The sequence below is a fragment of the Rutilus rutilus genome (assembly GCF_951802725.1).
Source record: "Rutilus rutilus genome assembly, chromosome: 4".
Classification (NCBI taxonomy): Eukaryota; Metazoa; Chordata; class Actinopteri; order Cypriniformes; family Leuciscidae; genus Rutilus; species Rutilus rutilus.
In genome coordinates, this window is record NC_140212.1 from 7,243,082 (window position 1) to 7,267,104 (window position 24,023).

General features: G+C 38.0%; 6 protein-coding genes across 14 annotated transcripts; 5 read left to right on the forward strand and 1 right to left on the reverse strand.

Annotated features, from left to right (window-relative positions):
• Positions 1–271: 271 nt before the first annotated feature.
• On the forward strand, positions 272–6,272 carry LOC311289402 (cystine/glutamate transporter). Its single transcript, XM_084407402.1, has 13 exons — positions 272–389; positions 820–1,072; positions 2,073–2,199; positions 2,555–2,670; positions 2,771–2,896; positions 3,086–3,185; positions 3,270–3,314; positions 3,411–3,534; positions 3,638–3,741; positions 3,818–3,914; positions 4,759–4,908; positions 4,991–5,168; positions 5,298–6,272. Exons 2-13 carry the CDS (start codon positions 829–831, stop codon positions 5,360–5,362), a joined length of 1,476 nt encoding a protein of 491 aa, XP_084263528.1. The 5' UTR covers positions 272–389; positions 820–828; the 3' UTR covers positions 5,363–6,272.
• A 506-nt stretch (positions 6,273–6,778) lies between these two features.
• foxm1 (forkhead box M1) lies at positions 6,779–13,047 on the reverse strand. 3 transcript variants are annotated; one of them, XM_084407401.1, is made up of 9 exons: positions 12,877–13,047; positions 11,752–12,164; positions 11,516–11,655; positions 10,119–10,301; positions 9,894–10,022; positions 9,708–9,767; positions 9,385–9,442; positions 9,122–9,297; positions 6,779–8,492 (listed from the first exon to the last, which is right to left on the reverse strand). In XM_084407401.1, the coding sequence occupies exons 2-9, from the start codon at positions 12,125–12,127 to the stop codon at positions 7,701–7,703; spliced, it is 1,914 nt and encodes a 637-aa protein (XP_084263527.1). In that variant the 5' UTR covers positions 12,128–12,164; positions 12,877–13,047; the 3' UTR covers positions 6,779–7,700. The 3 variants fall into 3 exon arrangements, with proteins under 3 accessions (XP_084263527.1, XP_084263525.1, XP_084263526.1); XM_084407399.1 differs by having other exon boundaries at positions 9,708–10,022; positions 12,877–13,014; XM_084407400.1 differs by having other exon boundaries at positions 11,516–12,164; positions 12,877–13,014.
• Positions 13,048–13,554: 507 nt separating this feature from the next.
• On the forward strand, positions 13,555–15,988 carry rhno1 (RAD9-HUS1-RAD1 interacting nuclear orphan 1). Of its 2 annotated transcripts, XM_084407895.1 has the most exons (4): positions 13,555–13,704; positions 14,027–14,222; positions 14,312–14,930; positions 15,847–15,988. In XM_084407895.1, exons 2-4 carry the CDS (start codon positions 14,043–14,045, stop codon positions 15,849–15,851), a joined length of 804 nt encoding a protein of 267 aa, XP_084264021.1. In that variant the 5' UTR covers positions 13,555–13,704; positions 14,027–14,042; the 3' UTR covers positions 15,852–15,988. The 2 variants fall into 2 exon arrangements, with proteins under 2 accessions (XP_084264021.1, XP_084264020.1); XM_084407894.1 differs by lacking the exon at positions 15,847–15,988 and having other exon boundaries at positions 14,312–15,131.
• Positions 15,989–16,413: 425 nt separating this feature from the next.
• Positions 16,414–18,815, forward strand: pex26 (peroxisomal biogenesis factor 26). The gene is made up of 5 exons (XM_084407893.1): positions 16,414–16,783; positions 17,586–17,732; positions 17,840–18,162; positions 18,271–18,417; positions 18,509–18,815. Exons 1-5 carry the CDS (start codon positions 16,578–16,580, stop codon positions 18,610–18,612), a joined length of 927 nt encoding a protein of 308 aa, XP_084264019.1. The 5' UTR covers positions 16,414–16,577; the 3' UTR covers positions 18,613–18,815.
• A 632-nt stretch (positions 18,816–19,447) lies between these two features.
• On the forward strand, positions 19,448–22,901 carry usp18 (ubiquitin specific peptidase 18). Of its 4 annotated transcripts, none has more exons than XM_084406479.1 (10): positions 19,448–19,725; positions 20,284–20,380; positions 20,476–20,612; positions 20,704–20,783; positions 20,884–21,018; positions 21,097–21,192; positions 21,922–22,071; positions 22,155–22,307; positions 22,404–22,438; positions 22,588–22,901. In XM_084406479.1, the coding sequence occupies exons 1-10, from the start codon at positions 19,650–19,652 to the stop codon at positions 22,643–22,645; spliced, it is 1,017 nt and encodes a 338-aa protein (XP_084262605.1). In that variant the 5' UTR covers positions 19,448–19,649; the 3' UTR covers positions 22,646–22,901. The 4 variants fall into 4 exon arrangements, with proteins under 4 accessions (XP_084262605.1, XP_084262603.1, XP_084262606.1 ...); XM_084406480.1 differs by having other exon boundaries at positions 19,485–19,725; positions 20,287–20,380; XM_084406477.1 differs by having other exon boundaries at positions 19,452–19,725; positions 22,155–22,438; positions 22,588–22,785.
• Positions 22,902–23,017: 116 nt separating this feature from the next.
• lyrm5a (LYR motif containing 5a) lies at positions 23,018–23,950 on the forward strand. Of its 3 annotated transcripts, none has more exons than XM_084406438.1 (3): positions 23,018–23,115; positions 23,355–23,432; positions 23,621–23,950. In XM_084406438.1, exons 2-3 carry the CDS (start codon positions 23,388–23,390, stop codon positions 23,831–23,833), a joined length of 258 nt encoding a protein of 85 aa, XP_084262564.1. In that variant the 5' UTR covers positions 23,018–23,115; positions 23,355–23,387; the 3' UTR covers positions 23,834–23,950. The 3 variants fall into 3 exon arrangements, with proteins under 3 accessions (XP_084262564.1, XP_084262565.1, XP_084262566.1); XM_084406439.1 differs by having other exon boundaries at positions 23,057–23,111; XM_084406440.1 differs by lacking the exon at positions 23,018–23,115 and adding an exon at positions 23,134–23,191.
• Positions 23,951–24,023: the final 73 nt, after the last annotated feature.

Consider the following 24,023-nt stretch of genomic DNA (forward strand, 5'->3'; position numbering starts at 1 on the left):
TGAAAGGACTTTTAGTAATCTGCTTGGTAGACTTAACAAAATCAGCTCTTGGACAATATGTGCATTCTCTGTAATATTTTATTTTTATGTTGATGTTGACAAGAAGTTTTTGCAGCTGCTTCAACAAGAAGAGGAGGTCCTCATGGTAGATTCCTGAGTCCTGCTGTGCACACTCACACACTACATACAGAGCACAATGGCACATGGCTTTCCCATCTAAAAGGCTTTAATTACTCGTGTTGATGAATCTGGGGAAGACTGCTGGCTTTGTTTCTTGCCTGAGCTCTGAACTGGATGGTCAGTTTCCAGGGTTACTCTGCATGAAAGGAGGTGCAAAACAAGTTGCATAGAGCAAATGAGAAAAGTATACTGGTCTTACTAGCTGACTGGTGAGTAGATTGATAGATCTCACATTTTACTTAAATGAAGATTTGCAATTGAATATTTACCAATGTTTTTAGCAGATTTGTATTACTTTGAAAATAATATATTGACATTCTACTATATTTGCAACTACGTCAACTACCAGTCATCAGAGTATTAGTAGACTGCCTGCTTAATATCTGTTAACACTTTATTTTGATGGTTGCCACACCAACTGACTATAAGTAACTTTGCAAGTCCACCAACGTATTCTAACCTCAACAGTTTACTAATATTCTAATTAGTTAGTTGAGTTGTGAAGTTGCTTATAGTTAGTTAGTAGAATGTCTAAAGTGGACCATAGAAATAAAGTGTAACCCTTGTTGTTTGTTAACTGTGATTTAAAGCGTCACTTTTGATATTTGTGCAAATTATTTGTGTACACTCTTTGTGAAGATCTGAGAGATGGGGGTCTCTAAAAGAGCGCCCGCCACTGATAATGTGTCCGATGGAGGTAGCAAAAAAAACATAAAAGATGATGCAGTTCATCTCAGGAGGAGTATAGGGCTGCTGCCATCCATTTCCTTCATCATTGGCACTGTGGTGGGCAGCGGCATCTTTATCGCCCCCAAAGGCGTATTGATGAATTCGGGCAGTGTGGGATTGTCTCTGCTGGTCTGGGCTCTGTGTGGCGTCCTCTCCACTTTTGGTGAGGAACATCCTTGGTGCTTATACACTGTACTGATCAAAAGTTTTGTGTTTTTAACTGAAATTTAGAAGTCTGTGTTTTTTCTTGGGGAGTTCAGTAGCATCAACAATAAAACCAGCATGTTCACTAATCACTACACTGCACAATGAATCTCACTCACAGCGTGTCTACACAGTTAATGAGAGTATTAGTGAGTTTGTGACCAAAAACTTTTGAGCTGTGTGTGGATTCTGACTAAACCTCTGATTGGCCATTGCATTCAAGAGATCATCAAACATGTCTGTGATTGGCTACATTGCTCACCGCTGCAGAAACACATTGTAATTAGAAACATTTGACGTTCTCCAGAGCACAAACACTACTATGCCACTAATCTGACTCATCTGCTGAGCTGTGGAGTTGCCAAACCACACTGTGATTGAGAAATTTGACACACTTTCTATCACTGCTCTATAAAAACAGACCATTCCAACTTTAGATACACCACACTGTTAAGACTGTCTTAAGAAGAAGAGCCTAGGATGGGCTTTTTAAATAATGCTTCTTAGGTTATTATCCCATTTCAACAATGCAGAGATAATAGTCCCAAGATACCCTGTCCATTATGTCTTAACAACATTTTGGCCTATACAGCCAAAAGCCAAAAATTTTAATAGAAGTCTCTTCTGCTAATCAAGGCTACATTTATTTGATCAGTAAGAATACAGTAAAAACAGAAATATTGTAAAAAATATATAAAAAATAAACACATCATCCATTATTCCAGTCTTCAGTGTCATATAATTTTTGTGACAGTTATTTTAAATTGTAAAAATATTTCACAATATTCCTCTTTTTTACTGTATTTTTCATCAAATAAATGCAGCTTCTTTCAAAAACATTTACAAATCTTTATTATTCAAAGCTTTTGACTGGTTGTGTGAACTATTTTGACTTTTAGCTCTCCCACGCTGGAAAATCCTATTCAAACCAGTTTTGAAATATTGCATGTTCTCTTCAGGTGCTCTGTGCTATGCTGAGCTGGGCACAACCTTTACTAAATCAGGGGGCCATTACACCTACCTGTTGGAGACTCTGGGGCCCCTGCCTGCCTTCCTGCGACTGTGGACTGAGTTCATATTCATCAGGTAGGTGTGTGTGTGTGTGTGTGTGTGTGTGTGTGTACTTGTACAACTATCTTTTTTGGCCGGTCATCACTATCTGAGACCCCTTTAAAGGCCAGTTTGAGGGTCAAGACTTGGTTTTAGGGATAAGGTTATAATTAGGTTAAGGGTATGGGTTCGGGTTAGGCACTTAGAGTTGTGATGGGTAATAGGGTAAGTGGCTAGAGATTGCATTGTGTCAATGAATGTCCTTATAAAGATAGATGTAGGCTAGGCTACAAGAGTTTGTGTGTGTGTGTGTGTGTGTGTGCGCGCGCGCAAACAGTGTTTGGGTTTTATTGCGTTCAGCGAATTGTTAAATGTCCGAATGTCATTTCAGACCTGCAGTGGCTTCCTATGTGTCTCTGGCTTTTGGCCGTTATGTGGTGGAGCCGTTTTTCTTGCCGTGTGCCGCTCCGACAGCTCTGGTCAAACTAGTCAGCGTGCTCGGAGTCAGTGAGTGCAGTTCCTTTAAGAACAGTGGATTACTTAACGTTTAGTTTGTACAGCGAACTAAATTTGTCATGTAAAACTATAAACTATTCTATCTATATAGCGTTTGTGGTGGCAGTGAACTGCTGGAGTGTGTCTTTGGCAGCTCGTACGCAGATCTCGCTGACCTTCATCAAGATGTTTGCTCTGATTCTGATTATCATCCCGGGCATCATGGCTCTGGCCAATGGTAATACTGCAATAGATCACATACAGTATTCATTTATGATTACTTTGAAATGTTTTCAAACCAAATCTATTCATTTTACCTGCATAAACCTTGTTAAAATTATTTTTGCTTCAATTATTAACCCCATTTTGATAATTAATTTCCTTTTGTAATGAAACTGACTTCTTATTTTAATTTTTTCTGTTTCAGGGAAAACTGAAAATTTCCAGAATGCCTTTGACTCTGATTCTTTATCTCTGACCAAACTTCCTTTGGCCTTTTATTCAGGTCTTTATGCATACGGCGGATGGTGGGTATCATCATCAGTGCTAAATATCTAAAAGGAAGGGATTAAAAAAATAAAATAATATAAAGTTTGTTTTTTCTTATACAGGTTTTATTTAAATTTCATAACCGAAGAGGTAATTAACCCCAACAGGTATGCAGAAACTTCTTGCATTGCCAAATTGAAAGCTTGACAGATGTTTTTATGAATAAAGACACCTAAGATTCCTTTCTCATGTATTCTTGTTAGAACCATTCCATTGGCCATCATTTTCTCCATGGTGACAATTACCGTGTGTTACGTTCTGGTCAATGTGGCTTACTATACAATGATGACCGCAGATGAGTTACTGTTATCAGATGCCGTGGCAGTGGTTAGTAGAAGTGGACCACAGACTGTACAGACCACAGATGAGTATTACAGGATCTAGTTTGGAGAGTAAATGTCTTGACTGCGCTGTCCTAAATGCATTGCAGACGTTTGCAGGTCGGGCTCTGCAGGGTATAGCTCCAGCAATACCCATATTAGTCGCTCTTTCCTGCCTTGGAGCTCTTAATGGAGGCTTTTTTGGTTCACCCAGGTAAAGTTTTGGATCTAAATTTATGTTTAATAGCTTTGACTTTGACAGGTTAAAAGTGAAGATTTTGTTTCTGCAGGATGTTGTTCGTGGGAGCCAGAGAGGGTCACTTTCCAGTGATCTTCTCCATGATCCATATTCGCAGACAAACACCGCTACCAGCCGTGCTTTTTCTGGTACAGTCACATCCGGTGCTTAGTACACTTTCAAAAATAAAGGTTCCAAAAAGTTTTCACAGCTATGCCATAGAAGAGCCCTTTTTGTTTCCCTAAATATTTTATTGCGTAAAGAACATTTTAAATATCTAAAGAAATGTTTCCACTATAAAGAACCTTTTGTGAAATGAAAGATTCAAAAGGTTCTTCATCCATCAATGCCAATAAAGAACCTTTATTTCTAAGAGTGTTGATTACTTACAAATTGTAGTCCATTACAGATTACAAATTACATGATGACAATTGTGGTTAGTAACATAATCTATTAGATTACACTACTTTTTGATTACTCTTGACCTAACATACATTGTTTATCACATAGATTTGAACATGACTAATTTATACTATATTGACATAAAAATACAAAGATAAAGAAAATATCTTTGTTTTCAACAAAGTGCATTAAACTTTACAAATTGGGGTTTGTTAAGGAACTGCTTTTATAATAAAAACATAACTTTAACACTAAAAATGATTACATATTTTATGTGTTTACGTGCATGTCATGTGACCATTAACCGACAGAGAACGATCAGAGAACCGTGAACTTGTGAATGCGTGTAGGAAAATAAGAATTAGGGAGGATCAATTCATTTGGAATAATTTAGTCTACTGTCATTATGTAAAATGTAATAAATAAAAGAGTAACTGTAATCTGATTGCAAGTATTTTAAAATGCAATCTAATCTAATTACAAGCAGACCTACATATTTTTATGAATCCAGATTACATGCATCATCCCTCTAGCCATATCTGGTTCCTCCATGATCGTCATGTCCGCTCATGTTCCTCCTGATGTTTGCAGTATCCTCTGGTCATCATCATGTTGGCAAGAGGAGAGATCTTTCAACTGATCAACTTTGCGTCGTTCTCCCGTTGGCTCTTCATTGCCATGGCGACCTTGGGAATGATCATCCACCGCTACAGATTTCCAGAACATCCCAGACCGTTCAAGGTCCATTTAAATGGCTTATTAATTGATATATTAGTAGGAATTTGTCACAGAATTTATTAAACATTGGTGTGACTGTGTTCAGGTCCCTTTAGCAGTTGCGGTGGTCTTTACCATAGTGTGTTTCTTCATCGTGGGCCTGTCCTTGTATTCGGACCCTTGGAACACGGGGGGCAGTTTTGCCCTCACCATCTCAGGAATACCTGTGTATTACCTGACAGTCAAGAAGTCATACATTCCTGAACGCTGGAAAAACTCTTTCAGTAAGTACTGCAAAGCACTTTTATGTATTGAATCCATACGCTTAACATTCATTTTAATGATTCTTCAGTAGAATTATTCCTGGGATCAGTCAAGGCTCCAATCGCTGACCTAAACTTCATTGTGTGCAGATTATTTCAGTCAACAGATGCAGATTCTTCTGGAAGTGGCTCAACAGGAAGTTCAGACCTACTGATGGAGCATCACCAAACACCAGCTAAATTCATGTGCCGAGTGTTGCGATTGGCGTCAAAGTTTTACATTTTAGTGGTGCTTGCTATTATTGCTTATTTGAACAAACCCCTAACCACCGTACACACTTAAAAACAAAGCTTTTAATAGGGGGGTTTCATAGTGATGCCATAGAATAACCATTTTTGGTTCCCCAAAGAACCTTCACAGTGATTAGTTCCTAAAAGGTTAGTTCACCCCAAAATGAAAAAATGGTCAATTACTCACCCTCACGTCATTCCAAACCTGGAAGACTTTTGTTAATCTTCAAAACACAAATGAATATATTTTAAATTAATTCTGAGAGATTTCTGATTTCCTCCATTGACAGTCCACGCAATTACCACTTTGACGCTTCAAAAATTTCATATAAAGATCGTAAAAGTAATCCATATGAATCAATCGGTTGAAACTTGATCGTTTTATTAGGCTTTAAATCACATATAAACCTTGATCAGTGAACATAAACAGAAGCTCAACTGTACTTGCTTGATGCATAAGAACAAATCTCATTGGTTCCTGCAGAAGCTCAATAGTGCTGAGTAACACGAGAATGAACCTCATTGGTTCTCGCACATCAAGCAAGCGTCCTTGAACTTCCGTTTACCATATCTGATGTGTGCGTTGATGAATGTTTATCTGTGAATAAAAATCAAAATTCAATCTGTTCATCATTTAAAGCGATCTAAATTAGTTGTGTTGAAAGAACTTGAGGGCGAGTAAATGACAGAATTGAATTTTTTTGGGTGAACTATCCCTTTAAAAGATCCATTATTTTCTTAGTTTGAATATTTTAATAAAAAAAAAAAAACCTTTTTACTACTATAACCGTTTGTGCGATGAAACCGTTGATGCCAATAAAGAACCTCTTCTGCACAGCAACATCCTGTCACCCTATCAATCACCACTCACATTTTCTTTAGTAATATTCTAGTTTTTATTTAAATGCATTTTTAAAGTATCCCTTTATTCTGAAGAAGTAAGTACAACAGGAAGAAAAACCAAATTGTATGCTTTGTTGGAAATGACAATTGTAGTTTCAAAGCATGTTTTCATAACTCAGTGAAATGCCAGGTATATAACTTTAAAATTTCAATTTTTTTCAATGGCAGAGGGTCTGAATGGGACATCTTTTTATGTTACCAAAAGGTTGACTGTTGAGAAATGTCAAAGTAAATTAATAAATAGCTTTGAAATCTTACAAAAGCCAAGTATCAAGGCACTTGGGAATGACAGTGAGATTTTCAAATGTCTGTGCATGAATTTTGAATGTACTTTTATATTTTTAGGATTTCGTATTTAACTTCTAATGCTCATGTGTTCTGACATTTTAACACCATCAATCTGTCAACTGTGTAGTTTTGTATATTTTTTTATGACATCTCGCATTTTTTGTTGTTGTTTTTACATTGGAAGAATACAATATAATGTGACATGAATTAACAGCTACATTTGATGGTAGTTTTCTAAGCATATGAGCTCTGCATGCTTACTAATCACTCTATACATGGAAATGAACATTAAAAGCTTTGGAATGCCCCAAAAATCTCTTAGAACGCTCATCTTGGTCACATTCAACATCCAGAACACAAGTGTCTTAAATTGTTCTTAATAGCAAAAATACATGAATGCAGAAAAGCAGCAGCAGCAGCAGAGATGAGTCACTATTACGACATGCTTGTAACCATGAAAACACACATTATAGGATGTTATAAACAGCTCGATACTCCATCTAAACGACTGGTACATTCTACAACAGTAAAAAAGTGCAACGCTTACATGACCATCTGCAATCAAATAACAACCCTTCATTCTAAGAGAAAACGTATATAAGGTTTTGCATTCAGTTTTATTTTATATGGCAAATTCTCTTAAAAATCTCTTTTTGTGTGTCATTTTTACCGTCAATCTATCTGGCTAAACCAAGGTGTTCAAAATTATTCCAAAGCAAAGAAATAATGTAAAGTTGGGTAGTGTAAATGAATGAACCTGTTAAATCTGTTTGTCCACTTACTTATAATACACACACACACACACACACTCTCTCTCACGCTCACATTTATATATTACAACTTGTGCAAAATAATTATCTCTAAGTACATTCGTCACTAACAGGTTTGCTCACAAATAAAGGCCTACATATCCAAAACACAAACACGTACAGTAATAGGCAGTGAAATAGCAACATTTGTTAGCAGAGAAATGAAGAAAACACTTATAAAAATAGAAGAGATCAATAGCAAGTAAATAAGAGTCAAAGGCAGTGAAGGAAGTTAAGCAGCACAGATAAAGGAAGTCAGGAGTCACTTCAGCTCAGGGATAAGCTGGGACCAGCTGATGTTTGCCATGCCGAGATCATCATCCTCAAGGCCGGTGAAGCTGATATCCACTAGAATTTTACTCAAGCTGTCGTTCATGGTGTCCAGGACGAGCCCTTCGGTGAGAGAGCGGTTGGCGAGGCCCACCTGCAGCAGCTCTCTGGAGCAGGCCGGGGTGGAGCGTCTCGGAGAGGGTCGGGCACAGGTGAGCAGCTCTCGAGGGGAGCTGAAAAGCGGCAGCTCCTTAAACGGTGTGCTGTTGAAACTGAAGGGTGTGTGTTCGTGCCGCTGTGGGGTGAGCTGTGGCCCGCTGGGCGTTCGAATGGGGCTGAAGTCCAGCACGCCTCCCTTCCCGACCGGAGTGATCCTCCAGGGCTCCAGCACTGTGGGCGGCTTGCTGGGAGTAGATGAGGAAGGGTGGCTGCCCTTGATGGGCGTTTTAAAAGTGTATTCTCTGTTTGGGCTGTCAAAGTTGGGTTTACAGGCGGGCAGGGGGTCCGGATCAGGCTCCGCCTCCTGAGTGTCTTGGAAGGTGGAGACGTCGGAGACTACGCCTGAGTCGAAGAGAGTGCTGTCGGGGTAGAGCAGGACGGGTTCCTCAGTGGCTGGCCGGACCAGGCGTTGTTTGCGGCGGGAGCTGCTGTTTTCTCGCTGTCTGGTTTTGGGGGGCGGAGCTTCGGACACCACAGGAGTCAGAGACACGCACACAGGCTCCTGCTTTATATCCTTAGAGGCGGGTTTACACAGCATCACCGAGCTCACGTCACTCTGCGAGACCTAACACGACACACATGTGTTAAACACAAAATGCTTTTCTCAAGAAATGAATTCTCTGTTGTAAAAGACCATAAAGTTAAATTCCATTATAAGGCCCAGGTATACTTCATTTCAATTAACGTGCTTTTCTGTGTATTATTGAAATCGCTTTTGAATGTGCGCTCACGTTTAACTTTTGAGATCACGCATACTCGTGTGTACAGGGAGTGGCGATACTGATTGCACGGACAAAATTGGGCTGCACACGAATGGTGCGAGTGGACGTCCGTGGACCCTCCCGATGACGAAGATCACATCACGTGGACTGCTGAAGTATACTTTGGGCTTTAGACTAGCTTCTATCAGTTAATGACCATACATGACCAGCCAGATAGCATGTAAACCATCCCCCCATTTGGTTTTAGGTGGATTTTCAAGCAGGGTTGAATGTATTGATTTCCAATTAATTGACCATTAATTAATTAATTACCATAACACTCAAAAAATATCATTCAAATTTAATTAAATGTGTTACTTGCCATTTCTTTGTGTAATTTACTAGAAATTTCCGAATGAAAATTGTTTCAAAGTAAATCCTACCTCAAATCTTTCTCTCTCTCACACACACAAACACACATTTAGGTTTTTACCTTAGGAGCAATCCGGACCCTCTTGCTCGCACTGCTGGAGCTGTGAATGGAAGCGCTTTGAGTGTGTGGAGGAGTGGCGAGAGACACGGGACTGGAGGAGGGCAGTGGCCAGAGGGGAAGCTGGATGGGAACCAGGTACGAATCAGTCCGAGGCAGAAGAGGCTTCATCTTTCTCTCTGAGGGCGAGCGGAAATAAAGGACCGTCAGGAAACAGATTCGTGTGCTCGGAGACATTCATCTCTCTCATCCATCCCAACACTCACCTGTGCTACCGGCGATGGGTATCACTTTCTTCACCTCCGGAGGACCTCTCTTCTGTTGCTACGGGAACAAAGAGGATTAGTTTACATTTGTTCAAAGTGTGACGTTCAAAATAGCTACGGCGTCAAGGCTGTCTGTCTGTCTTTCTAAGGAATCTTAGATGATAAAAAGAACAAAACAAGCGATGATCTCGAGCTGAACGTGCTTCCTTCTGTCTGTCTGAATCTCCCTGAAATAAAATAACTGATTCCTGTAGAAGTAGAAAGGCTGGTCCCTGTCGATCTGCCCGTGAGAGGATGATTTAGAGTACGAAAGGGGATCTTACTTGATGGCAACCAACTTGTGTGGTCTGAGGGCAAGTGGGGGTCACTGGGTCAACCAAAGGCTGTGGGGATGAGCCAGGAAATGAGAGATGACCACATTTGAAAGGATAAAATCGCATATGGACAAAGCAGCACTGTATGTGACTGGGATATAATAAAGCGAGAGTGTGATTTGTATTAATACACACCTTGTAAACCTGGTCCAAAGTGAGACAGCGGTTTGCTTCCGGTCGAATCGTCCAATAGGAGATCTTGCCATCGGGAGACGATTCACGGACAAACATGTCATGCAGTGAGAGATTATGACGTATGGAATTCTAATAAAAAAATAACAAATAAAACAACAAATCACTCTCAGACATCATATATTACAAATTTGTGTAAACTGAAAATGAATTCACTTTACACGCTACCTTCCATCCGGGTTTTGCGACATTTCTGAAATACGGAAAATGGTCTTCGATCCAATTGTAAATTTCCTTCAGGGTCATGTGTCTGTTATTCTTGCTGTTGATGGCAAACTGGATCATTGCCATGTAGGAATACGGGGGTCTCTCGGACAGAGGGTCCTTCTCCTTTTCGGGACATTTGGGCAGCTGAATGAAGAGGAAAGAAACAAACAATTTTATAAAATGTCATTTAAAAAAAGCAAATCATTAGGGTCGTTCGATACACGACTCATGATAATTCAAACAAAGCCAAAATAGAGTTAAAATAGTACTTTTTTAAAACTACTACTTCTAACACATATTGCAAACATTTAAAGGGATAGTTCATTAATTACTCACCCTTATTTTGTTCTAAACCAGTAAGACTTTCGTTCATTTTCCGAACACAAATGAAGATCTTTTTGATGAAATCTGAGAGCTTTCTGCACTTCATTGAACTACCGCTTTAATGATGAACAGACTGAATTTAGGCTTTTAAGCACATATAAACATCCATCAACTCACACATCAGTTGTGGTAAACAGAAGCTCAAGCATGCGAGAACGTGCGAGGACCAATGAGGTTCACTCTTGTGTGTTACGCAGCACGTTTGAGCTTCCGCATGTGAATAAAAGCCTAAATTAAATCTGTTCATCATATAGACCTTATGCGCCAGAGAAACGAGGGCGTCGCCATCTTTAGAATATTGTCTTTGTATATATCTATGGCGCTGATCTCCAGGAGTAATTCGCTTTTAAAGTGGATTTACTTTATGTAAAGTTAACGAAAGTTATCATGAGGACTGTAATGTTTAAAGCAGATGACTTAACAAATGTCAGTCGACCGGGAAGATTTTAAAACGAGCCGTTCATTAATAAACACGCAAAATCGCTGTGAAAATACAGACCGCAAGTCAAAAGACAACGAGCGCAGCGCTGAAAAGGGGCAGGGCTACATAAGGTCTATAAAGCAATCGAGTCTCTTCAGAAAATTTGGACTAAACCGCTCAATTCATGTGGATTAGTTTTATGATCTCTTTATGAACTTTTTGAAGCGTCAAAGTGTCAGTAGCGTAGCTGTCAATGGAGGAACAGAAAGCTCTCAGATTTCATCCATAAGATCTTCATTAGTGTTCTGTAGAAGATAAACAAGAGTCTTACGGGTTTGGAAGGACGTGAGGTGACTAAATGATGACAGAATTTTCATTTTTGGGTAAACTAACTCTTTAAAATAGTTTATTCAAAACATTTTCATAATACCTTTTTATAAAATGTGATACATTTTAAAAAAATAGAGCATTTGCACTGATTCATTCTTCACAATAAGATAACATGCATTTAGAAAATAGATTTTCATTTCATGCCGTCTATACTGTTGTGTACCTGATTGCAATCACTTGGATTGTCCTTGCTAGGGCATTTTTGGTTCGACTCCGGTCCGAGTCCATCAGAGCTCATTTTTCCCAGCCACTGGATGTTCGTCAGACTATCATCAAGCGGGTAGCACTCAGTCTCCTTTTTCACTATTGTCATGGGTAAATAACAATTAAAAAAAACAGTCATCTTACATCCCTCACAACATCCATAACTTGCAAACATGCTCTTAGTCATGTCCTCACCTTTCCCAAGATCAGCCCCAGGTTCTGTAGAAAAACACCCAAGGGTTTTGCTCTCCTCTAAACTGGTGCTGCCACTGAGCAGGATGAACTTGTTTCGGCCCTGAGGCCCGCACTCCTTCCCTTTGGCTGTCAGGGCGCTGATGACACTCTGCAGATCGGCTGCTTTCGGGATCACCACCACCTGTGTGTCCGGCATGGTGGGGTGGTCCATGATGCGGATGCCATCGGGGAAGCAGCGGGCGGTGGATGGGGTCGGGGTCAGGGTGGTCTGGGAGCGCGGCCCATCTGCCTCATCGCACCCTACATCAGATTCACTCTTCTGAAATGGCAGCTTCCTCCTCTTCAGGATGATGGGTCTCCTCGGGCTCTCTCTCATTGTTTGCTCACAGCAAATGGATCTGTCTGATCCCTGTCTAACAACATAAACCATAAAATGTTATAAGTTTTTAATTCTAAATACAATGTAACGTTATATATGAACTAAGTTACTCGACTACAAAAACTGGAAGCTTCGCTACAGTTGCGCGAAGATGAATCATACAAACAACAAAATATAACAATACATCTTGAATCAAAAGCAGATTAAGTGTCAAAACAAAGGTGACAAATTTGTGAAAATATAAATCAAATATATAGAAATATCATATATTTGCAGATCATGTCCAAATGTACCGATGAGAAAGTCTGTTGATGAAACGACTTTTTTGTCCAACGACTCTTCAATGACGAATTTAGTTCTAAAATATAAAATACCGTTACAAACTGATTACTTTCAATCTGATGTACTGCACTGATGTAATAGTTATTATAATGGCGACAGATCATTCCGAAACAAAAGTTGTTGTGCAATGCAAGGTCTGTACAATTATTTGCTTTTATTTTATTATTTATCTATAACGTTATTCGCTTAGATCGATGTTTTAAAACACATTAAAGATTATTAATATTGTCTTAAAATGATTAGATATAATTAATACACTTAATTATTAAATTATAAACGATCTTCCTTTATTATCTGACATGCGGCCTAGTGATTCGTCTAACGTTACGTTACCCAACTAACCTACTGTACACCTACTGTTTAACTCATATCAAACATATCAAATAATACGAAGCGGATCAAACCTTCATATCATGTCAGCCGTGCAGACGGTGGTTTATTCGAGTTAATCTGGCAGTGCTGAAAGGTAAAATGTATTTTAATGGGGTAAATGAAAGACTCCGGAGTCCGGAGACTCTTGTGCGCATTTGGTGAGATTTTGAATTTTGGCGCAGAGCGGTGCAGCGTTGTCACGTGATCACGCTGTGGCCAATGGAGAGTACAGATGGGCGGAGACATCGAGTGTCGAGTGTTGCTGTTTTCTACTGTGCAGTAAGTTATACTCCTTTAGGGGGCGATCGGCGGCCCGGATTGACAAATTCTTAAATGTTCTTCTATTGAAACATTAAACAATTCTATGAATTTCTACCACATTTGTTGGATGGAAACCTGCTACCGCAATTTTAAAAAGCCTAATTCAATAATCACAAACGAATGTGATTGATCCGCTGAGAAAAGTAACACAGTTTATGTAGTCTGATCTATTTCTGGTCATATCTGATTCATATTTCGTAGGTCTGGTCAATATTTTACACACTGATTAAAATAATAATGGACATTTAAAAAAGCCCACAATAAAGAATTTAAATATACTAAATACTATTTGGACTCATCCTATTTGACCAATCAAAACAACATCCGGGCCACTAAGTCCCGCCTCTTGTGGTATTCCATTATTAGGCTAGCTAACATTCAAGACACTTCTAGTTCTTCTGTTGGAGGGACAGGACTGTGTGAATGGGGGATGGACTTTCCCCACAAACACGAAGACGGTTTATCAATCTCTTTGTCAAATTTACATGGTCCAAAGAGAAAATACAATGCGAATGAGAAGAAGAAATACAAAGCGATGCGTGAGTATCGTCTAAGGTTTCATTGCATGCCATGTACTTTATCCACGTGCGAACTTTCTCTATAGTTCAAAGTATTGCAACCACCATCATTGACTGTATGTCGAGGGACAATGCATGAAACATATGATAACATGCTAATAAGATTAAATAAGACGTTTTGCACGAGTATTAAGGCCCCTACATGTTTTATTATTAGTCAATATCTGTCTTACAAGGTGTCTCCCTGCTTGACACATTGAGTCGCACTGTCAGAACAGTAGTACTGCTAGTAACGTTAGTAGTTTTCTCTGCCTCATGTGATATTGTTTTCATTTTAATGCAGCATATCATGTCTTCTAATGCCACGCACTTCACATAAGAAGAGACTGTTGAACCCGCACAAGTCTCAGCTGTTGTTTGTGGAGGCGCCCATCAATGGACCAAAGCATGAATATGGACCACAACCACGGAGTGCCATTCATCCCAGGTCATTTATATCTGAAAAACAACAGCAAAGTGGTGCACCATGTACCTCTTGGGTATGTGCATGCTTTGCAACCCTTACTTTTATGTTATGTGTTGAGTGAAGACTTTTTTGTATAAACTGATGCATATTCTTTGTTTATAGGTGTCTCCACAGTTTAATTCACTTGATACCACAACGGTTAGTCGAGGGAAGAGAGCTAACCAGGCAGCTACGAAAATCACAAACAAGGTGTCAATTTTGGGTTTACCTCCGGCTAGAAAAAGAAGGGGCTGCAAATATACTCCCTTGTCCTTTGATGCAACCACAGGCCGTGAAAACCTTAATAGTTCGTGGACGAAGAATGATAGGCTCGTTTCTTCAGACAGTCGTCAAAAGGAACTTCAAGAAACCTCAAGAAGAACTCAGTTTTCTCGAAAAGGGGTGGAGAGGACGATGGCTGGACGTATTACATCTGCTACCTCCAGGCGTACATGCGTTTCATTCCGTAAAAATGGACATGGAATGAATAAAGATTCCATTCACACACCCAACACAAGCACAGTTCCAGAACCACCAAATGTAGAGACGCCAGAAATGCCACACTTTTCCAGCACTTCTTCAACCAATGTTCAACATCTCCTTTTCTCCTCAGATCAGGCAAAAACTCCTCCACGAACCGAGAACACAAGCATCCTGGTGAAGGACACGCCTGAGAAAGACTATGGGCTGAGGGTAACATGGAGACGAAGGAAAGGACTGATGAAATTATTGATTGACAGAGGTCAGCTTCTTCTGACAGATCCAGAAATTGCCAATGAGTGAAGATAGACCATGAGACCAACCGAAATAGTAACATTTTTTTTATTTGTTTTGTTGTCAATACTGAGTTGATAAGATTTGGGAAATCGTGACTTACAAATGTGATAATTTAATATATGGACACTTTAGAAGTGAAGAATTAAAGATGTAATCCCCAGCCTTATTTAATGGAAGCACCTTTGTATTCTTTTGGACATCAGTGTATTATTTACATACGTTTATTTTCCAAATGGCATTTGTATACATTTGTGTGTGCAAGAATAATCTTCAATATTTTTATATTATCAATATTTTTGTTAAAGGAGAAAGTCAAAAATGTTATTTCTAAAATGTCTAACAAATTAGTAAAATATCAGATACATAAAAATAAAATAAAAATTGGTCTACATATTTACCATGCATCCATTTGTGATATTTCACAGTCTTGACATTTAAAGGGGTCATGACATAAGAAATCAAATGTACCTTGAACTTTTGACCAACTTCATACCATTAAAACATCCTGCAAGTTTAATAGCATAAAATGTCTTTATTATAAACAAAGCATTTATTTAATTAAGATAAATAAATGGCTGGTTTTGATAGTGAGGGATCCATGACGTCAAACACATTTGCATATGACTGCCTCCAGAGCAAGACATTGATGAATAGTTATACATCATCACCCACTGGCATTCAGTCGCTTAACATGACATTTATCTACACTGGATATGAGCGTTGTCACTTTAAAATCAAATATAACCTATTACAACGACTGACGCTGTCTACACCGGATGCAGTATACAGATGCACGTTCAGTTTCTGACATGCTTCACCCTCTTGAGTCTGTTGACAGGACAAATGGATGAATGAAAGAACATTTGCTTTTGCTTTTACAGGTTAAACCGCTTGTTTGTGTCAGTACAGACTTCACAAGAATCCCAGCATCAGAAACAAGTGGATGGTTTATTTTAATTGCTTCCTGGATTGCACGGAGCATTTTGTTTTGTAAACAAGGCACAGTGTAATGGAGAATTTGGGAAAAAAAAATAAAATTGAAAGATGAAACTGCATTGGATCTGACAGAAGCTGCATCACAAACCGTAAGTAAATTATTTCATAATGCTTTATCTTTAAATTATGGTTTAATATGGATATTTTCAAAACACTCACCTACAATAGCAAGTTGGTGTGAAGGAGCCATGCCTTAAAAACGGATCATTTCAGACAGTCCAAATGAAGGTTAACATAAGTGAACCTCCTGGAATATATTAAAATAATTTTAAAATACCCATGTCATGACAACTTGAATTAAAAGATAGACTTCATGTATTTTTTAAAAATCGTTTATTATTATTATTATTATTATTTATTCGCTATTATTATTATTATTATTTTTTTTATTTTTTTTTGTCGACTTTTAACTTTTGTAACTTTTAATTTGACGGGCATTTTCCAAGTCCTCTATTGCGGAAGTGGCGCTGTGTAACTGTTTTTGTTTACAGACTGGATATGATCCACGTGTAGTATTTAAATGAATTAATGGCATTGAGAGTTGAGTTTTGATTATTCCAAATTATTTCTTCGATATTAAGTCTGTAATGCACTAAAAGCTCAATAGCAGTCCGTTATGAGGAGCAGTTCGTCCGTGTCTCTGGCGGGCGGTCGTGGTTCGGCCTCGGTTCGGCTGGTCAGCCCACCTGCGTGTCCTTTTGCCTCTCCGGTGGACGCTGCCGTTGAATATTTAATGGTAAAGAAAGACTTTCAGGCTGCTCTGGACACATGCGAGAAAGGGCTTGAGAGTTTGGGCTATTCTGCAGAACAGGAGGACAACTGGTGAGCAGTACTGAGTAGATGACGGTCCTTACAAATTGTAGTACTGATTCCAAAATTAACGTTACAAAACAAAAAATATTGTTAGTAACGTAATCCATTACATTACACATTTAAACCAGGTAATATAATCTGACTACTTTTAAATTACTTTTTGACCTTATCACATTCATTTTGAGTAAGAGAAGCTTGTAGCCTACCATATTGGTTTAAAAATATATTACATTCTTTGTTATCAACCAAATTATGTGCGTTAAATATTACATTCCTTCAAGGTTTCCCAGACTGGGTTCATGATGGAACTGCAGGGGGGAAAATAAAACACTTACAAACACTTGCTTTTTTGGTTTACCTGTTTGTCATGAGACCATTAACCGATATCAGAGAACCGTGAACTTGATTTTATTATTGACCTAACATATTAATTTGAAAAATATCAGGGGGTAATTCATGTAAATGTATTAGGTTAGCTTAATAAGAGGTTCAGCTGACAAAAAAAGTTGGGGAATCCCTGCATTTCATGTAAATATGAATTTTTTTGATGTGTTTGAAAGACAAAATACAGTAATACATGGTTAAATTACTCACTGAGTGATTATTCAAATTATAATTAATGTGTTTGTCAGGAGTTGATTAGATACTAATGTTTTAAAATGTAATATAATCTAATTACAAGTACTTAATTTTTGGAATCTGATTACATAGCCAGCACTGCTGTCTGCTGGGGAGTTAAACTGACTGTTAACAGCTATCAACACTATTAATTTACCATCTTTAATCTCATACTACATTTTTGTCCCCACAGCTTCAAGTATGCAGAGCTGAAAGCAGCTTTGACAATAGTGGGGATTCAAGCACTGGCTGAGCTCAATCAGTGGCGTGGAGTTCTGTCATGGGTTTTGCAGCAGTATGGAGAAACAGAGAAAATCCCTGCCAAGATTATTCAAATGTGGTAAGAAGATTCTGCCATTTAATCTCACAAATAACATTAAATAGCAGTTTGAATGTGGGTGAAGTACCACTAGATAACACCTAATGTAGATTACCTGTGCTTCACAGCATTCTTCTCTATGTGAAAGTGGGTGAACAGGCTGTAATGAAGGATGCGGTCTGTGATTGGCTGCACTGCTCCGGTAACATGACCCAATCAGGCTTCAGCACTGTGGCTGAGCTGTATTTTCTCCACATACTGGTTCCGATGGGTCACACCACTGAAGCTCTGGAAATGCTGGAGAGCGATGTGGGTCGGGTGGCATTCAGTGGTGAACAGAGACAAGCAGTCTGTAGTTTAGTAGACATTCACGATGAGAAAAATGCAGCATCGTCCAATTCAAATCCTGAATCTGTACCAGTGGTGGCAACAACTAGTGCTTCAGAAAAAGGTGACTTACATTTATTTATTTATTTTGGAGTCAAAATGCTATATATCTAACAAATTTTATTGTAGAATATTCTTGCAAATAATGGATTCAACAATGTGTTATTGACAGAGAGATCAAACCAGCGACTGAACTCTATAATGAGGCTGTTATACAGAGGTCTCTCAGTAGCCAGTGTGAGAATTAGATCCATCTCCCTGCAAAGAGTTTTTCTGGCTTTAATGCTGCTGTATCTTCTTCTCATCCGTGTAGACCCAGGTAAGAGACCTCTCTTTATGCAGTGCACTCTTAATAATTACTCTGATAATGACTGACTAAAGCGTGTTCTGAAATAATGCTCTGCTCTCAGCTCTTCCCTCAGCTTTCCCATGGCTGCTCCGGCTGCATAGACTCCTTCAGCAGACGTGGAACACCATGTTTGGACCTTATTACAGAGCCAACAACAGAAGTTAGAGTTACTGGAGTTGAACTGTTGAAATGTTGCCATCCAAAATTGTAATACTTTATAGATCCTGTGTTTGCTCAATTTGTTGGTGAATATAGTTATATTACAGATAAATCAATGAATTATATCAAAGATAGTGCTGATAGCCTTTAGAGAAATATTTAATGCAGATCACATGTAATTTAATTATTTAATAAAATGTATATGTGAATATGAGTTCCTGTGCATCTACTTGTACATGCATCTTTAGTGAATATATAGTCACGTTTAAGACTTAAGAAACTGCTAATTAAAAGTTGATTAATATGTACTTTTAAAATGTTATTTAATTTAATTAAGAATAAGAGGTTTATGTATATTAAACTATAAATAGCCTATATCTAAAAATGTGTATTAGAATTTACTGATATTGATTTTAAAAATGTAATAGTGATTAATGTTTGTTAATAATAAAATAAAAGTTGGGTAACACTTTACCAATGAGGTTCCATTTGTTCACTTTAGTTAACTACATTGACATGAACTAGCAATGAAAATAATTCTAAAGCATTAATTAACCTTAGTTAATATAAATGTAAACATTACTAATATTAAAATCTAAATGTGCATCTGTTAATATTATTTAAAATGAGCTGACATGAAATAATTGTATTTTTATGAGCTAGTGTGTGAACTAAACGGATAAATACTGTGACGTATATATATAGTTCGTTATTTATTGTTAGTTAACTAACATTAATAAGACCTTATTGTAAACTGTTAACAAAAGTTGTTTTAAAATATTGCCTAATCATGTATTGTAGACTGCGTTTTAGTTTCGTATTGTGACTGACAGAAACTGACGCGTGAATTGAAACTGAAAGTAAAATCAGTCGTTTATGTCTGAAACTCGACTGACTGAAGCTACGAGTAAACCGAGAGCTGAAGTATCTTGAGGAGGTAAATATTGCCTAAGCTTAGTTCAATTTAGGTAAATAAACTAATACGCAGTTTAACGCTAACTGTGTCCACCACCGAGAAGCTGTCATACTGTTTATGTCTGTGAATGGGAGTGTTCTGGAGTAAAATGGCTTATCGACTATACAGCCGCTCCACATCATACAGCTATTCCAGGGATTATGGTAAGTCAGCAGAGCTAACAGCAAACTCGCATAAAACCACACTCAAAAGTGCTTTTTCATTACATATAATGGTAAACGAAGTGCCGGTTCACACAGAACGCGTTTTGCTGTTAAAAACGCAAATAGGGTTTTCTTTTAAAGGGATAGTTCACACAAACATTAAAATCTGTCGTAATTTATTTACCCTCAAGATGTTCCAAACCTGTATGAATTTCTTTCTTCTGCTGAACACAAAAGAAGATATTTTGAAGAATGTCTGTAATCAAACAGTTGGGCCTCATTGACACCCATAGTATTTTTTCCTTACTATGAAAGTCAAGGCCCAGCAACTGTTTGGTTACCGACATTCTTCAAATTATCTTCTTTTGTGTTCAGCAGAAGAAAGAAATTCATACAGGTTTGGAACATCTTGAGGGTGAATAAATGAGTTTTCATTTGTGAACTAACCATTTAAGTGTTCTTAGAACTGTAATTCAGTCTCAGTCTTCTTTTTAAGTATATGCACTGCAGAAACTAATGCTGGAACAAAATGATCTTAAATATGATTTGTTGTTTCAGAAGTGAGGGGCCTTTTGAACTACAGTCTGTCCTGTTGTGTTAATTCTCTGCTTCAGTCCTTCTCTGCCACCACTGAACTACTGGACATACTGAACAAGTAAAGCTCCATTATCTATTGATTATGCTGCACACTTGAAAACTAGCCATACTAAGACATGCTAAATCATTTTAAAAAATGCCTGTCATTTAAAGATGGCATCCATCTGATGGGATGGAACAGAGTAACGTCCCACGGCGGTTTAAGAATGCCCTGCTTGCCATGAGGGATAAATCACATCCTGCTCCGCACACAGACTTCCTGGACAGCCTCTACCGTCACGCCATCCGCCGTATGCATCATATCACCCTAAAATTGTACTTATTAAAATAGTATCATTCTGTTTATGTGTATTTATCAGTGTATTCTGTTTTGTGCTGTAGAAGGCACTCAACAGGATGCGGATGAAATATTCCACATTATCCTCAATCTCATCCAGAAACAGATTCCTGATGTTTGCTTGGTGGGTTTGCATTAAAAATAGAGGTGTACAGATGTTGTTTAGTGTGAACTGTGTAAATGAGAATATTCATTTCTATATGTTAATGTATTCATCCTTTCAGGCTCAGGAAATCCGCAGTCTCTATGAGATAAAGGTGGAGACACAGGTGCAATGTTCAAAATGCTCATTCATTCAACGAGAGCCCAACTCTCTATTCAGCCTTCCTTTGGCGATCCGTGAAAGTGAAAACACCCTGGTAAACAAGTTAAACATTCATCAATTATGTTTTGTCAGTACGTCAGTAATACCATTGTATTGTTCTTATGTTCTTCAGGAGAGCTGCATAAACTCTTATTTCCAGCTTCAAACCCTGGAGAATGGTGAGGAGCATCACTGTAACCAGTGTGAACAGAAGCAGCCGTCCACTCATGTGTGTGCTTTAAGTTTTTTTTTGTCATTATCAAACTGTATAATATTTTGTAATGTACATTTTTGACAGTTTAGAAATGTTTTATGTCAGCAGGTAACGGAAGTTGCAATAGTCTTTTCTTCTCTATGCTGACATACAGTATATCCAAGTGAAACAACTTCTCGAACAAGAAAAAAATATAGGGCAGGACTGGATCTTGTCCACTGGGAATTGTTTGGATGGTTGTGGTTTGGTATTGGTCAATCTCATGTGATTGACAGAAACACATCATCAGAGAAGAGTAGAGATGCAAGAGGGAGGGGAAGTTATTCTGATTAAAGATTATGAATGAACATGAATAATAATAAAAAATGATGTGCACAGATCATTAATCATTTACCATAATTTCTGTAATATTCCATAATAACAAAATAAATTTATATTTCCTGGTTGTTTTATGCGGTAATATGGCAATTTCAAGTAAGACTTTAGGTCGCACTTTATTTTACAGTGCGTGCACTTACAGTGTACTTAGAAAGTACTGGGTAATACAAGGTAGCTACATGGGTTAAGGTTTTGTTTGGTTCAGGGTTAGTACCAAGTTATTACCCAGTTATTGCAATTCCTATAATAAGTACATATGAACGATAAAGTGCTACCAGATTTTAAATTAATTTCAGCACACGAAACAATGCATGACTCTTTTGAGTTAATTGTTAGATTTTCTGTTTTGTTTTTTTTGTCATGTAGGGACTAAAACTCGTCTCATTGCCTCTGATCCTGTGTGTCCACTTGAAAAGATTCAGAAACGATCGTGGCTTCACCAGGAAACTTTACAGCGAAGTCACCTTCCCTGATCGTTTTAACACAGGCATTTTTACTGCAGGACAATCGGAAAATGCATGTGTAGTATATATTTTGTAAAGATTAATAGTCATAATAATAATTGTATATATGCTTAAATTGTTGTATCCTTGTTTTAGGTTGCGAATGATTCTCCCAGGGCTGATGAGCATTACAGTCTGTATGCAGTAATAGTTCATTTAGGAAATGCTATGTTTGGACACTACACTGCTTTCCTCAGGCCAACTCAGGACCAGGCGTGGTACTATGCTGATGACAGTTGCGTGCAACCAGTAAGAGATAGAGATCGACTAGAAACAGAAGGATCTGAACTAGATTGTATTGATATGTATTTTGGTGTAGTAATTATTTTCATTCATTTGTCTCAGGTCACATGGGCAGACGTGCAGAACACATATAAAGGGTAATTCTTGACCTATATAGCCTACTAGTCATCTTGTCACAGATACTTTTAAAGAGAACAACAAAAACACAGACCCGCTAAATAATTATTACTTTATTCACTTTGCAACATCTTCCAGTTTTTGATTACAATTTTGTATACCGTTCTAGAAGCGCCACGGCCTACTTGCTTCTGTACAGGAAGATGAGCTGCAATTCATCTGGATAACCGTTGGGAACACTGAAGTACTGTTTTCTTTAATGACAGGACACTATTTGGTTTAATGCAGAGAATATTCCAAGAATAGGACCAAAGTCTATTTATATTTTGTGTATATGAAGAGAGGTGTGTAAGAAAAGTATATTCTCATGTTGATTGGGGTTTATGTAGGACAGTTTTTGGGTCTGAATGATTAAGCTATTTTGGAAGTGATTATATTGTGGTGTTTATGGATATTGTGCAATAAAAAAATATTTTTAAATAATGTTGCCTGTGATCTCAAATTCTTGCTGAAGACATAACACGGAATAAAAATAAATTCGAGATAAATGACTTTTATTTTGAAAAATGCGACCTGGCTTTTATTTTGAGAAGCAGCCACCGCGCTTCCAGGGTCCTCCAGACTTATTTTGAAAAGCATCCATGTCATGGCATTTCCCCTGCACGTCCTGGCAAACACCTCTGTCATGATCTTGTAGGTGAGCAAACACTGTAATAAAGCAGCCTATTTCTTACAGAAAAACTTACCCAACTGGACATTATGTTTTCCCCTCAGTACGTCGGCATTTAGTACCTTATTAACGTATAACCTTCCATAACCGTACAATATAAATGCATAGACTGCAAGGGGAATTTCAGTCCACATTCTTGAGTGTTGCATGCTATTGCGCATATAATATATTGTTGTGTATTATTGTTTGTTCTTCGTCTGTTTTAGGTTTATTCTCAGGACCAAAAGAGAGAAGTTAAAATGACTAATCCTCTGAGAGGAGAGGTGTTCAGATTGTACAAAAATGTAAGTATCATCTTCTGACAGTTTCCTTCTGCTTTCTTGTAACATCTTATCTTTATGAAATATTGGTACTTAATGTCATCTTTTTTAGACACAACATTGCATGGCAGCAGAGTCACAAAATAAACAAATATGTGTAAAATTGTAATAATGACTACCCATTGCTTTGGTTATTAATTTATTTTCTGCAGCTTTTGTATCTTGGACGGGAATATCCAAAAGGCTCTACATACTTCAGGGAGCGTCTTAAAACCGCTTTCATGAAGAACAAAGACGTCACCGATCCTGAGAAAATCCAAAAGCTGATTGACCGTGGAGAATTTGTGATCAAAGAACTCGAGGCACTTTACTTCCTCAGGAAATACAGAGCAATGAAGAAACGCTATTACGAACCAGAGCATTAATCAATGATGTTTTCTGTCACAAGTGCCAGACTGTGTGTCTCAGAAGTTTTTGAAAATCTGTATCTGATGTGTTGCACTATAACAGATTTGGACATAAACGTTTCTTTTTCACTATTACTACATCTTTGTTACATTTAGCTGTTTATTGTAATGAAAGTGACATGTTTCTTAATAGTTATGTATGTATGTT